At 47.9% G+C, this 11,610-nt stretch overlaps 6 protein-coding genes; 3 read left to right on the plus strand and 3 right to left on the minus strand.

Annotated features, from left to right (window-relative positions):
* Nucleotides 1-633: 633 nt before the first annotated feature.
* Nucleotides 634-2,993, plus strand: FFUJ_00069 (related to glucan 1,3-beta-glucosidase; the record flags this gene model as incomplete). XM_023573706.1 has 2 exons in its annotated part: nucleotides 634-2,306; nucleotides 2,375-2,993. 2 exons carry the CDS (start codon nucleotides 634-636, stop codon nucleotides 2,991-2,993), a joined length of 2,292 nt encoding a protein of 763 aa, XP_023425379.1.
* Nucleotides 2,994-3,229: 236 nt separating this feature from the next.
* FFUJ_00068 (related to small s protein) lies at nucleotides 3,230-6,188 on the minus strand (the record flags this gene model as incomplete). XM_023573708.1 has 3 exons in its annotated part: nucleotides 3,230-5,155; nucleotides 5,217-5,601; nucleotides 5,758-6,188. The coding sequence occupies 3 exons, from the start codon at nucleotides 6,186-6,188 to the stop codon at nucleotides 3,230-3,232; spliced, it is 2,742 nt and encodes a 913-aa protein (XP_023425380.1).
* A 1,042-nt stretch (nucleotides 6,189-7,230) lies between these two features.
* FFUJ_00067 (uncharacterized protein) lies at nucleotides 7,231-7,833 on the plus strand (the record flags this gene model as incomplete). The annotated part of the gene is made up of 1 exon (XM_023573709.1): nucleotides 7,231-7,833. The coding sequence occupies one exon, from the start codon at nucleotides 7,231-7,233 to the stop codon at nucleotides 7,831-7,833; it is 603 nt and encodes a 200-aa protein (XP_023425381.1).
* A 112-nt stretch (nucleotides 7,834-7,945) lies between these two features.
* FFUJ_00066 (uncharacterized protein) lies at nucleotides 7,946-8,929 on the minus strand (the record flags this gene model as incomplete). XM_023573710.1 has 3 exons in its annotated part: nucleotides 7,946-8,660; nucleotides 8,730-8,839; nucleotides 8,897-8,929. 3 exons carry the CDS (start codon nucleotides 8,927-8,929, stop codon nucleotides 7,946-7,948), a joined length of 858 nt encoding a protein of 285 aa, XP_023425382.1.
* Nucleotides 8,930-9,109: 180 nt separating this feature from the next.
* Nucleotides 9,110-9,930, minus strand: FFUJ_00065 (uncharacterized protein; the record flags this gene model as incomplete). XM_023573711.1 has 3 exons in its annotated part: nucleotides 9,110-9,214; nucleotides 9,266-9,674; nucleotides 9,770-9,930. 3 exons carry the CDS (start codon nucleotides 9,928-9,930, stop codon nucleotides 9,110-9,112), a joined length of 675 nt encoding a protein of 224 aa, XP_023425383.1.
* A 723-nt stretch (nucleotides 9,931-10,653) lies between these two features.
* Nucleotides 10,654-11,433, plus strand: FFUJ_00064 (related to heterokaryon incompatibility protein; the record flags this gene model as incomplete). The annotated part of the gene is made up of 1 exon (XM_023573712.1): nucleotides 10,654-11,433. The coding sequence occupies one exon, from the start codon at nucleotides 10,654-10,656 to the stop codon at nucleotides 11,431-11,433; it is 780 nt and encodes a 259-aa protein (XP_023425384.1).
* Between the last annotated feature and the right edge of the window lie 177 nt (nucleotides 11,434-11,610).

Genomic DNA, 11,610 nt, shown 5'->3' on the forward strand with positions numbered 1-11,610 from the left:
CTAAATCAAATAAGTTGGAGTATATGCCCGAGAAGCAGTTATATGCCACAGTTTCGTAAGTCATTAGAGATTGAAAAAGCCACTGAATCTGTGATCATGTCTTTGCAACCAGTTCTAGCCGGAGGTTCTGTATGCGCTACCAAAGGCATCTCAGCCACGACTTACATAGCCACTAATAAAAAGTTATTGCCGATCCCAATACGGTCATTCCTACATACGGCCAAGGGTGTAGCATCGATATTGAAGGCAGCTTTCCAAGGACCAAATTAGAGTTTTCAGAGTTCCCCGCTTACTGTAGATTATTTGTTTGATGTATTTTCCTTGTTTAATCGCAGCATGAATTTAATTATTGCACGGCAAGCTCGGACGAGATAGCGGCAGATGTGAAAGTTAAAATAGCGTGGCAGAGAGACCTTGTAGCATGGTGAACACGGCACACGACTATTAAGGTTTGCTAGTGTGTTTCAACCCTATCCTTATTTCGAGTCTCCATTAAAGCTTTTATATTAATTAACTTAAATCCCCCTGAGTTGAGAAAACTTAAATAAAAAGGCAAGTCTAGCTATATATTTCTTGCAAGTCTCCGTTTATACATTATGTTTCTACTTCACTCCTTACTCGAATTTCGAAGCTATGTTTTATCGCGGCCTTATTGTAGTACTTCTTCTTTTTAGGGCTATACACGCTTCCAGACACCACCATGGACTGCATAGTCATACTCACCTTAAACGCTCAGCTACTCACAGTTCGTACATAAATGAAGGAGCATTGAAGCTCAGCTCAGATAACGTCTTTGTCAAAATCTCTCACGACCCACCGATTCTGGTTCCCTCCAGGGCAGATCACCCGCAAGTGCCCGTTGGAGTGGATAACAAGAACAGCCCAATTCAGACCAACAAGTTTTATGCCAACTTCTTTGCCAACAACCAAGATAATGCCACATGGACACACCCCTACTCGATCTGGTGGCCCAGCGACCCTGTCAAACAAGGCTACGGCTTGTCTATCTCTCATACGGATCGCGACGACTTTATCTACGGGCCTGGAACCCCCGTAAAGTCTTTTGAAGATCCGGCATTTCGGCAATCGATTGCTCTTTCTGCGCGAGAATTGCAGAATGGAACAGTTTTGACTATGGACTCGCTGACAGCATTCTCTGCCAACGTGAATCTTGCACCGAGGAGAGGTGCGAGCCCTCTTATATCGTTCCCCGTCGTGCAGGGCATGGCTTTTGTCACTGGTGTCTACAGGAACTCCACTGTTGTTATTCAATCTCAAAAGCGTTTCTCGAATATTACCGATCTCCATCTGAGCCCTGCCGACACTAGTCCCTCCGTGTATGGGTGGAGTGTGCGGTTGGGCGATGGGTCGAGTTGGTTGATCTACCTTACTGCAACTTGCTTGTCTGGAAGACCAATACTTCGCATCACTGACAAAGGAACAATCTTGGGTCCAAAAAGCTTTGATGGAATTGTCCAAGTTGCCAAGAACCCTGCAGGAGCCGCCGGCATCGACATCTTCAATAAAGCTGCTGGAGTTTACCCAGTCGGTGCCACTATCTCGGGCACTGTTTCCGGCCGCACAGGCACCTACGCCCTAGCCTGGAAAAAGAAGGGTATAGAGCAACGGAAATTGCTCATGTTTGCTTTGCCGCATCACGTTGCGTCATTTAGCACAGAGACCGCGAGGGGTCTGACGAGTATCACGTTGGCTAGTACAACCAAGGGAATTGCCACGGCTGTACTTGCAGACGAGTTCATTATGGTGGAGCGTGAACTTCCTACTGATATTGGGCTCGACCCATGGTCACCGCGTCTAGGATCAGTGGGATCCAAGGGCTCCGCAGCAACAGTTTCTCATGATGCCAAAGCGGCAATCATTAGGGCTGCAAAAGTCGAGCTGGCCCGGGATATCACAAAGCTTACAAATCTAACATCAAAGTACTACGGTGGAATCGCCTTTTCAGTCTACGCGAGAGCCTTGTATGCTGTCCATAACATTGCTGGAGACACATCACTCACGGCTAGTTCGCTTGCAAAGCTTGAAGCTGCCTTTGACAGGTACGTCAATAATGAAGAACCAAACCCCCTATGCTACGATGACGTATGGAAGGGTATCGTCTCTTCTGCATCCTACGGCAATAACGACTCTTCAATCGACTTCGGTAACACATACTACAACGACCATAACTTCCACTATGGCTACTATGTGTATACTGCCGCAATCATTGCGCACTTTGATCCCTCTTGGCTGAGCAAGAACGGCGGCGTGAACAAGATTTGGGTCAACAATCTGATCCGTGACTGGTCCAATCCATCGACCGAAGACCCTTTCTTCCCCTTTCACGATCCTTCGACTGGTTCCACGGCCACAGCTGGGCCCGGGGCGTGCTCGAGGCACCCGATGGCAAGGATCAAGAGTCTTCAGCCGAAGACGCCTTTTCGACCTACGCCATCAAGATGTGGGGTAAAGTCACCGGTGACGCCAGCCTTGAGGCCCGTGGCAATCTCCAACTGGCAGTGACGGCGCGCAGCCTGCAGTCGTACTTCCTCCTGGCAAGCGACAACAGGGTCCAACCAGCCAACTTCATTGGGAACCGCGCGACGGGCATCCTCTGGGATAGGAAGGTCAATCACACGACGTACTTTGGCGACAACATCGCCTACATCCAAGGCATTCACATGCTTCCGATCGTGCCGAGCAGCGCCTATGTCCGCAAACCTTCATTTGTCCGTCAGGAATGGGATCAGTATTTCGCTGGCAACAAGTCTGGATCTCTCAGCAGCGGCGGCTTTGCGGGCCATATCTATGCAAATCTGGCGATTGCGGACAGGGCTGGCGCCATTGAGAGCCATGCCTTCTTCAGGAACCAGACTACTGATAGTCCTTACCTCAGCGGGTTGAGTCTGACTTGGGATCTGGCGTATACGGCGGCGTTTGGGGGGTGTTGGGCATCTAATGTGTCTGTCAATTCAACACGTATTTGGACTTGAGAATTACACCCAACTATGTGGTATGCATCACGGACAAATGAAAAGAGCTATAGCATTAGTTCGACAGTTTAGCAAGCTGGTGGGCATCTCCAATAGAAATCACCCCAGCAAATCTCCTCGATATAGTATGAGGCTTCAGTAAGACTACTCGCAGGATTATGACCATCTAGTTGTTATAGAACTCTAGATATCTAAACTTTCATATCACGACTTCAAGAGATTAAGGTCGCTATGTGCTATTGTATCAAGCAACCACCCTCTGTCTTCTGTGGCCTGCTCTCCATTAACCGTAGCAGTGTCGAAGCCTGCAACTCGCCAAATATTGCTACAAGAACATCTTGCATGCTCCCCAAATAGCTCAAATCTGCTGTGCTGAAACAATCAGACTCTGCTCCATAGTCTATAAGTAGTTTGCTGACTTCAAACCACTCTTTGATAGACACAGGCGTTGCTTCTGGACGATTCACCGACTCCCAGCAGGATATCAGGAACAGAGCCCAGACAGTTCGATCTTGGTGAGAGTATACGATCTGGTTCGGGTTTGCTTTGTGCTCTAGTAACAGCTTGACCATAGATCTATCGATGTTTGGCTCATCACGTTGTGAATGATATGGAACTTGTATCGGTGTGACTCTGCGAGGTCGCAGAGCATAGTCAAGCAGCGGTCGACCACTTTTTGACGGCAGAACTCCATGGGCCCCCAATATCCCTCTCACGTACTTCACCAGCCGTGCCTGTATGGCCAAAGAGATCCAGTTATAATGATGCCCCTCGTTGTATTCATCCAGCCCTCGAGGTGCCGGTGGGTCTCTGGCATGTGCCCAATGATTCCCCACGGTCTTGGACATCTTCATCAGCGTGCTGTTAACTGCATCCACCTGATCCAATATCTCCGCCACTGGAGAGAGGGCTTGGTCCTTATAGAGTTCGTGCTTTTCTACCTCTCGCGCGTAGTATAGAAGCTCGTCTACCAGGCCGATCATGCTGTTGTATTGTTGTTTGGTGTTGAGGTTATGCTGGTGCTGTTTCTTTAGGAAGAACAAGAAGATGCGACAGAGCGATATCGGTGGGACGAACTGAGTGCTTAATACGGCCTCTAGCTGGCGAATATACTGGTCCCTGAGAAAGTCTCGAACAGTTCGATGCAGGAAGTCGACGGGCTGTTGTAGGAATACCGGGTGTTCGCAGGTATCAACCACGAGGAGGTCACTGCACCGTCTATGTATCTTATCTTTCCACTCTTTCCCGACCTGAGCAACAGTCGCAGGTTCGAGTGGACCAATTTCCGCTTTCAGTGCATAGTCTTCGTCCTCGATCTCCTCATCTAGAAGATAGAATGCGTATAGTGGAAGAGGCTGGACCTCGAAAACGGTGACAAGAAATGTCCTTGCCATTTCTTTTCGGAATACAGGGTCGACTCGATGAATTATGAGCTCAAAATACTTCTCCAGGTCCTTCGGGAAATCTTGGACGATTTCGCGGAGCTTCCGTATGGTCTCGTTCCCTCGCACTGCAAGTTTCAGGTCTCTCGTGACCAGATGGACCCAGAGCCAGACCCCCTTGGCATCTTCCGTTATTTGGTCGAGCAAAAGCTTTCCAGATGGGTCTACTTGCAGCTGCTGTAAGTCCACATGCTCTCCAAGGGCGTCTGCCATATAAAGTCGCATATCGTCCATCGTGAGGTCCTGCATCTTTAGAGAATACTTGTTTGACCAAAGATTCTGCTCGAAGAAGGACCGAGGTCGACTGGATACACAAATCTTGATATGGGGAGATTCGGAGATCGACTTGATCAGTTGGCCTATGCCCTCTTCACTGCCGTCATATTCATCCAGACCATCTATGAAGAAGCAGAACTTGACTGAAGGGGCTGTTTCTAGTTTCACCTTGTTGAAAAGTAACAGCAGTTCGTCAAAGTCCCACAGTTCGTAGTCAGGGCGCTCGCGATCGACGAGCGAGACGAGGCTGGGAATCTGCCTCATAACTTGGTAAAGGAGGGATTGAAGCAGTCCGATTTGAGACTTTTGCATCTCAAATCCTTGATTCCAAAAGAAATAGCTTGCCCTACAAAGCTTTGTAGCTCCGGCCCACTGTTTCAAGCTTTGAATGGTTGTCTCATGCTCAAATGCAAACTTCATTAATGTCGACTTTCCACTGCCAGGCTGATTAGAAAGTTATTTAGTGCGTGCTCTTCTCTGAGTCATGATTGGCACTGGAACCTACCAAGCCACTGATGGAATAGATCTCGTTCGTCTCGGAGGAAAGCCAGTGCAGAAATGATGTTTTGCTCGGATCATGAAGCCAAGCAAGTGTGCGGGCGGCAGCGTCGTCGATCTTGTCCCATCGTTTTCTGATTTCGTGGAAGTAGAGACCTTTCAAGATGCGAATTTGTTTCTCACAAGTTTGTCTTTCATTCTCGAGACTCTCAATCTTGCTCCGAAGGCTTGTGACCTGGCCCTTGAACTCAATAAAGTCGTGGCTGATCCGTTGCGAGGCAGCTAATATCTCTTCTTGTATAGCGTCAAATCTCACCGACTGCTCAATCTTGTATGACAAATGTTCCTCTCGCATCGCCTCTAAGGCTTTAATTGTCTCTGAATGGTTTTTACTGCAAAAGAACTTGATTAGCATCGACACTTAACCTGAACGTAATGGCGCCAAGCAATCTGATGTTCAAGTGTAGGTGGCGATAGAGAAGGATAGGGTAAGAAATGGAAGCAAAGAGTATAATGGAATTAACATCGTAGACATGTATACCACCTACTTCCGAATTAGTAGGGCAAGTGCTTCTTTCACAGCTGTTTCATGGTTCATCAGACGCTCCTGTAATCGTTTCAGGTCAGGCTGCGATGCGAGCAGCCCGAAAACCACGCGCGGATGCTCCAAGAATCTCAGTTTCGCACCAGATCGTATAGAGACCTTTTCCGCGATGGCCTTTATATCATCTGCTGTCTTCCGACAAGCTCCCCCGGTCTTCAAGATACGAAGCTCGGCCGAAGTTAGTCTCTTCTGGGACTTGAGAACCGTGAGCCTATCCTCCCAGTCCGCAATGTCATCGGCTTGCTGAAGAAGCTCCCGGATTTCTTGAGGTGTGCCATCGGTAGCTGCGTGGACCCTCTGCACCGCTGAAACAAATACTGCGGAGAACTCGATGAAGGTTAAGATGCTGGCGGTAAGTCCGATTATTTCCGCCATCACAAAAGGGTCGGAGGTTGAGGACTTATGATACGATCCTGCTTTAAAATAGGCGGGGGTAGATAAGTCATTAGCCGCCCGACATTGCATATCACGTGCTTCATTTTAACCCAATCAACGGAAATCTGTCCTCGGTCAGCATTTCTTGGGTCCTTGTTTTTATTCAGATCCCATTTTCCCATATACTAGTCCATCTTAGCCCAATGTTATTTTGAGTAACCCTTTAGCATTACGCGCTTACGCCGCCAACTACCTCACTAGCTTCTTCTTCTAGTGCCATTGAATTTGCCTCTCTCTGACTTAGGTGGCTAGTAGGTGCCTAAGGCCACTAGCTGACTGCCTAGGTACCGAGGCGCTCTCCCTGTTCGCTGCGCTGCTGCATACTAATAAAAGCCAAAGAAGAACCGCCATGGAGCCTCTTCGGGGAGAGGGTCTTGATCAAAGGAATATCAATGTAGAGGGGAATCCAGAAGCACCTCTACTTGGCCAGGGTATCAACAGGCGAACCCCATTCCGACAAAGTGATAACCCTTTAATCCGGTTACCAACAAGAGCGATAATAGCGACATGGTTTGCTCTCACCATCCTGTCACTACTCCTTTCTGGCTTCTTTCTGGTTTATTTCTCTATTGAAGAGGGGTTTAATTTGGCATTCTTCTTTGGTGCAAGTGCCGTGTTTCTAATTCTGACTGGTATCGGAACAGTTGTCAGGAGCCAGAGGCGATGAACAGGAATTCTTTGCCGAATTTTAAATCTACAGAGGCAAAGCTTGACATAGTGTCATGTTTCGAATAATCATGTCAGGCCGCTTATACCATTTTGTTTTGTTCAAGACGTCATCGCTTCTGGCTGATATCATGTGACTGATTGGGAAGAGACCAAGACGTCAACCCCTCATCTCTACGCATGTACTCAGTTCGCTGTCAGCCGTTAGTATTTTTCAAGCTTAGAAACCATATTAAAAGCTCTTTTTAAACATTCTTGATCCAGTTTGCCCCTCTATTTAGTCTCACTTATTTGTCTCTTGAGTCTACCGTTCATAATGCCTCAACTTCCCGCCCGGCAAGGTTTAGCTCTCCCACTAAAGCAGGGCCAGAGTCTCCAAGTCATCAATACGCATGGAAAACAAGTGATCGACTTTTGGGCTTTCAACCCCAAAGATGACCGTGAATACCTCTCGATGAGTCACACTCGAGCAATGCTTTCAAGCATCTCCTTGCGCAAGGCAAGCAAGTTATACAGTTCTCGTCGCAAGCCCATCTTGACACTTTTCGAGGACACGATCCCGGGTATCCACGACCTGCTCTTCCCCGCTTGCGACGCTGAGCGCTATCGCCAGTTGGGTGCTGTAGGGTATCATGACAGCTGCCACGACAACATGCACAAAGCACTGAAAGAGTCTCCTGATATCAAGGTTAGGGAAGATTGGGTTCCCGATCCGCTGAACCTGTTCATGAATGTGGCTGTGGATCATCATGGTGGAATCGATATCCGTGCTCCTACCAGCGAAAAAGGCCAGTATGTCATTTTGAGAGCCGAGGCCGATCTTGTTGTCATTATGAGCGCCTGTCCTCAAGATATGGTCAATGTCAATGGTGAAGGGCCTGCTGATTGCGAGTATCGTATTCTTGAGGAATCTAGATAAAGTATGATGCTATGGAAAGGTTTACCATGAGTGATTATTGGAAATAATTGCTCTCTTCATAGGTACATAAAGGCGTAGTAGACTTATCCAGATTCGCAATCTGTGAGATTTGTTAAACACCAAATTCTCCCTCAATGAACGTCCCATGTGGCCCCAAAGCATAGACTTGCGGCATATCCGCACGGGCAATTTCCTTAAATGTCTTGCCGTCGATGGCTACAAGAATGCTGTGAGTAGCCTCGCGATTGATGACGATGGTGAGCACGATTCCGTCGTCCTCGTCTTTAGCTCCTGGACGTTGGATGAAAATAGGCTCGCAAGGCGCGCTCTCCCCATTCTCCGGCCACCATTCCTTAAAGGTTCCAGTCTCCCAATCGCACTTGGTAACGTGACTGAGAAAACTGCAATGCACCGCTTTCAAGCCGTTTCCCAAGCGACCAATAGGGACACTAGTACCAGGGGATGGTCCACCATGGCCCGAGATACCGTAGACATAACGATAACCATGGACCATGGAAGCGCTCTTAGCAATCCGCGGCAGCTCTAGGAATGTGCCTCCGATCGCAGCCTTGGTTGTAGCCTGTACGAATGTGGTGGGATCGGCTTTTCCTACGCTTTCAAGCTCGTAGCGTACTAAAACACCGTCTTGGAATGGCGCACTAGGATCTAGGATGTTGCTGAGGTGATAGTCGTTGTAAGGGACGCGATCTGTGTATGCACAGAGATCAATGTGGATATTAACCTCGTTTGTACAGGGATCGATGTAATCGTAACCGTTTACGGAATGGAAGAACATGATGTTGTCTGGAAGATCGTATGAAGCGATGCTGAATTATAGAATTAGAATTCCTAGTATGTATACGTTTGTAGATGGATAGGGCGCGAGCTGGACTTACTGTTTTCCAGTGATCTTGTCGAGAACGTAGAATTCGGTAGGGCTGTCAGGCTCATAGATCATAGATTGAAGGAATCCCTTAGTGGTATCCGACAAGTCCATGGAGATAGGCTACATATGGAGTGGTGAGTAGGGTTGTTCAAACTGCAGTATAGTAGGTTTGCTCACGTTGCGAATGAATATAACATAGTTGCTAGACATGGCCATTGAATGAACATAGCATGGCCTGCAAGCAGGGAGAGGAGTCTTCCACAACAGTTTGGAAGGGTTTGACTTGATGTCGAGTGCAAATATCGATAAGACGCCAGTTTTCGGGTTGATGAGGTAGTTGAATTCCTCACCTCTGTGCCGGTCTTTGAGAATATGCGAGCAGATACCGAATCATTCGAGCTCGGGATCAATAGCGGCATAGGTGAGCATTCGCTTGGGCTCTAGCGTTTTTCCATCAACGACTTGGAGCATGTTGAAGTCGGTGGAGACGAGAATCTATGGAAGATTAGCACCCTGACAGCCAAGACTAAAAATGGTACCTGTTACCTCTTCTTTCTCCGGCCTCTGCGATGGTGTGCCTTTGTCGTATGGATTTCCGTTTGTAGGAATATGGAAACTTCTGCGAGGTAGAATGTTGACGTTGAACTCGTCAGGGCCAACGTGGCCCGTGGGGATCCAGACGGATTGTTGAGCACCAAGAAGTGCTGAGCAAGGATCTTGAGCGTCCTTGAGCGGTGTGTTTGCATTTAACCCCGCCGTCAAAGTTTGCAAAAAGCCATTCTTCTTGGCCTTCCTGACTACCCCCTCGGCGGTGTATCGACTGTTGTAGTAAACGCGGCCGTCTTCCATACGAAACTTGTGGAGCATAGCTAAGCCATCGAACCAGTGTTGCGATACTGCATTGGGCTTTGAGCCGTCCTCAGACAGAGGAATGACATAACGACCAACTCCCATGCTAAATGCAGATGCGTCAGCGAGGACTCATGTGGACTGGTCGCTATCTCTTGTGCCCCAAGATTGGATAACCAATTGAGGAATGAAATGACGAACCGAATGAAAGAGCCATTGACCCAGTCAGGCCAAACTCCTGAGGTTTTACATTCTACCTCATTGGGAGTTTCGCATACTCCCTGAAGGTAGGGCGGCAGGTACTTCAGCTTATCCTCAGTCACAAAGTAGGGTTGTGCCTTTACTCGAGATGTAGTCGACATGGTGAAGAATGCGGTCGGTATGGTATAGAAATGTTTGGTGGTTCTCAAATTTTTATCTTGCGTTGAATCTTGTTCAGTTCTGTCGATATTAACCTAAACCACTTAGACAAGATTTTATATTCCATGCTTGATGTATGAGGACTGCTGCTTGAACATGAGCTGGGGCAACCTCGGAATGCCATGCCTGAGAACGCGACAAGTCGTTGGGCTCTTGACAATCGAAGACGGGGCACTCTCGGTAAGCTACCCGTGTAATATGAAGTTTCAGACTCATTGGCAGCAGTTGGCATACAAATTGATTAGTTTAGCCATCTGTATGTAGATTCGGAAGTGCAACAACTTCCGAAACCTCCGATGACATAAGACTGCTTGACTTCCCCGCAGCGTTTATGAGTACGCTATTCCTCATCAACACAGTCCACTTAGCGAGAAATCTAAGCATTGGTCTCATTTTAGCCAATTGAACTTACCGCCTTCCAATACAAATCGCGTAACAGGACGATTTTGTGGTACCCAAAGCAGTCACTCTGACTACCACTTGAATTCATCTATATCTAACCTTCTCTTATTTTACAACTTCCTTCCATTCTAGACTACGGAACCAAAAACTGCAGCTACGTCAAAGCAAGCAGTACAAGAGAAAGAATGAATCCCCATGATTTTAACCACACTACCAGTCAAGAAAAAAGAAGTGACATTTTTTTACTTTTACATGCAGCCGAGATGGGAGATTTGGCTACCGTCACCAGACTGTTGACATCATCGGGCAATCAATTTGTTGACCTGAACTGTCGAGATGATACCGGTGCTACTGCGCTTTCACGTGCTGCAAGGATGGGTCGCACAGAGGTTGTGAGATATCTACTCTCGTGCCCTGATGTATACGTGAACTGTGCTGATCACTTTGGCTGGACACCGCTATCTTGGAGTGCACGATACGGAGACCACGACGTAGTGCAGCTGCTGCTAGCCTACCTGGACATAGCGGCTGATCGCGCTGATGAGAACGGAATGACTCCTCTGATGTTTGCATCACGGAAAGGACATGCTGAGACTGTGCGTCGTCTGCTCGACTCAAACCGGGTTGACATAAACCTGCGCGATAATGACGGTCGTACTGCATTGTCCCACGCGGCCGAAAATGACTGGGCGTGCGATGCAGTGACGCTGCTACTCGGATGTCCCACTGTTGAAGTTGATGCGAAGGATCATTCTGGGTGTTCGCCTCTATCTTGGGCAGCTCAAGGAGGTTCAGCGACCAATGTCCGTATATTATTGCAGCGCTCTGACGTGGATCCAGACTCTATGGATTGCGAACAGCGGTCACCTTTGTACTGGGCCGTGGAAAGGGCAGCAGCGGAAGTCGTGGGCTTGTTACTCAGCAGCGATAGAGTCAATCCTGAAGCAGCCACTGTTTTTGGGGATACGCCAGTTATGTTAGCTGAGATTCTAGGGCAAGAGCACATTTTGGATCTATTTCGGGAGAAAGTTAGCCAACGGTAACAAATCTCCGCTTATAGCTCCCGACAAACTTACGCATCCTGTGATAATTTCCGAGTGACTTAGATTGCATTTTTAGAATTACTAGCAAGCTCTTTTACTAAATTTGTGGAAACAGCAAGGTTTTGGTGAGTTTGCCGAGGTCCTGACCTGCAATTTAATTCCGTGTTCCCGGTCATG

This window comes from Fusarium fujikuroi, chromosome FFUJ_chr01 (assembly GCF_900079805.1).
Source record: "Fusarium fujikuroi IMI 58289 draft genome, chromosome FFUJ_chr01".
Taxonomy (NCBI): Eukaryota; Fungi; Ascomycota; class Sordariomycetes; order Hypocreales; family Nectriaceae; genus Fusarium; species Fusarium fujikuroi.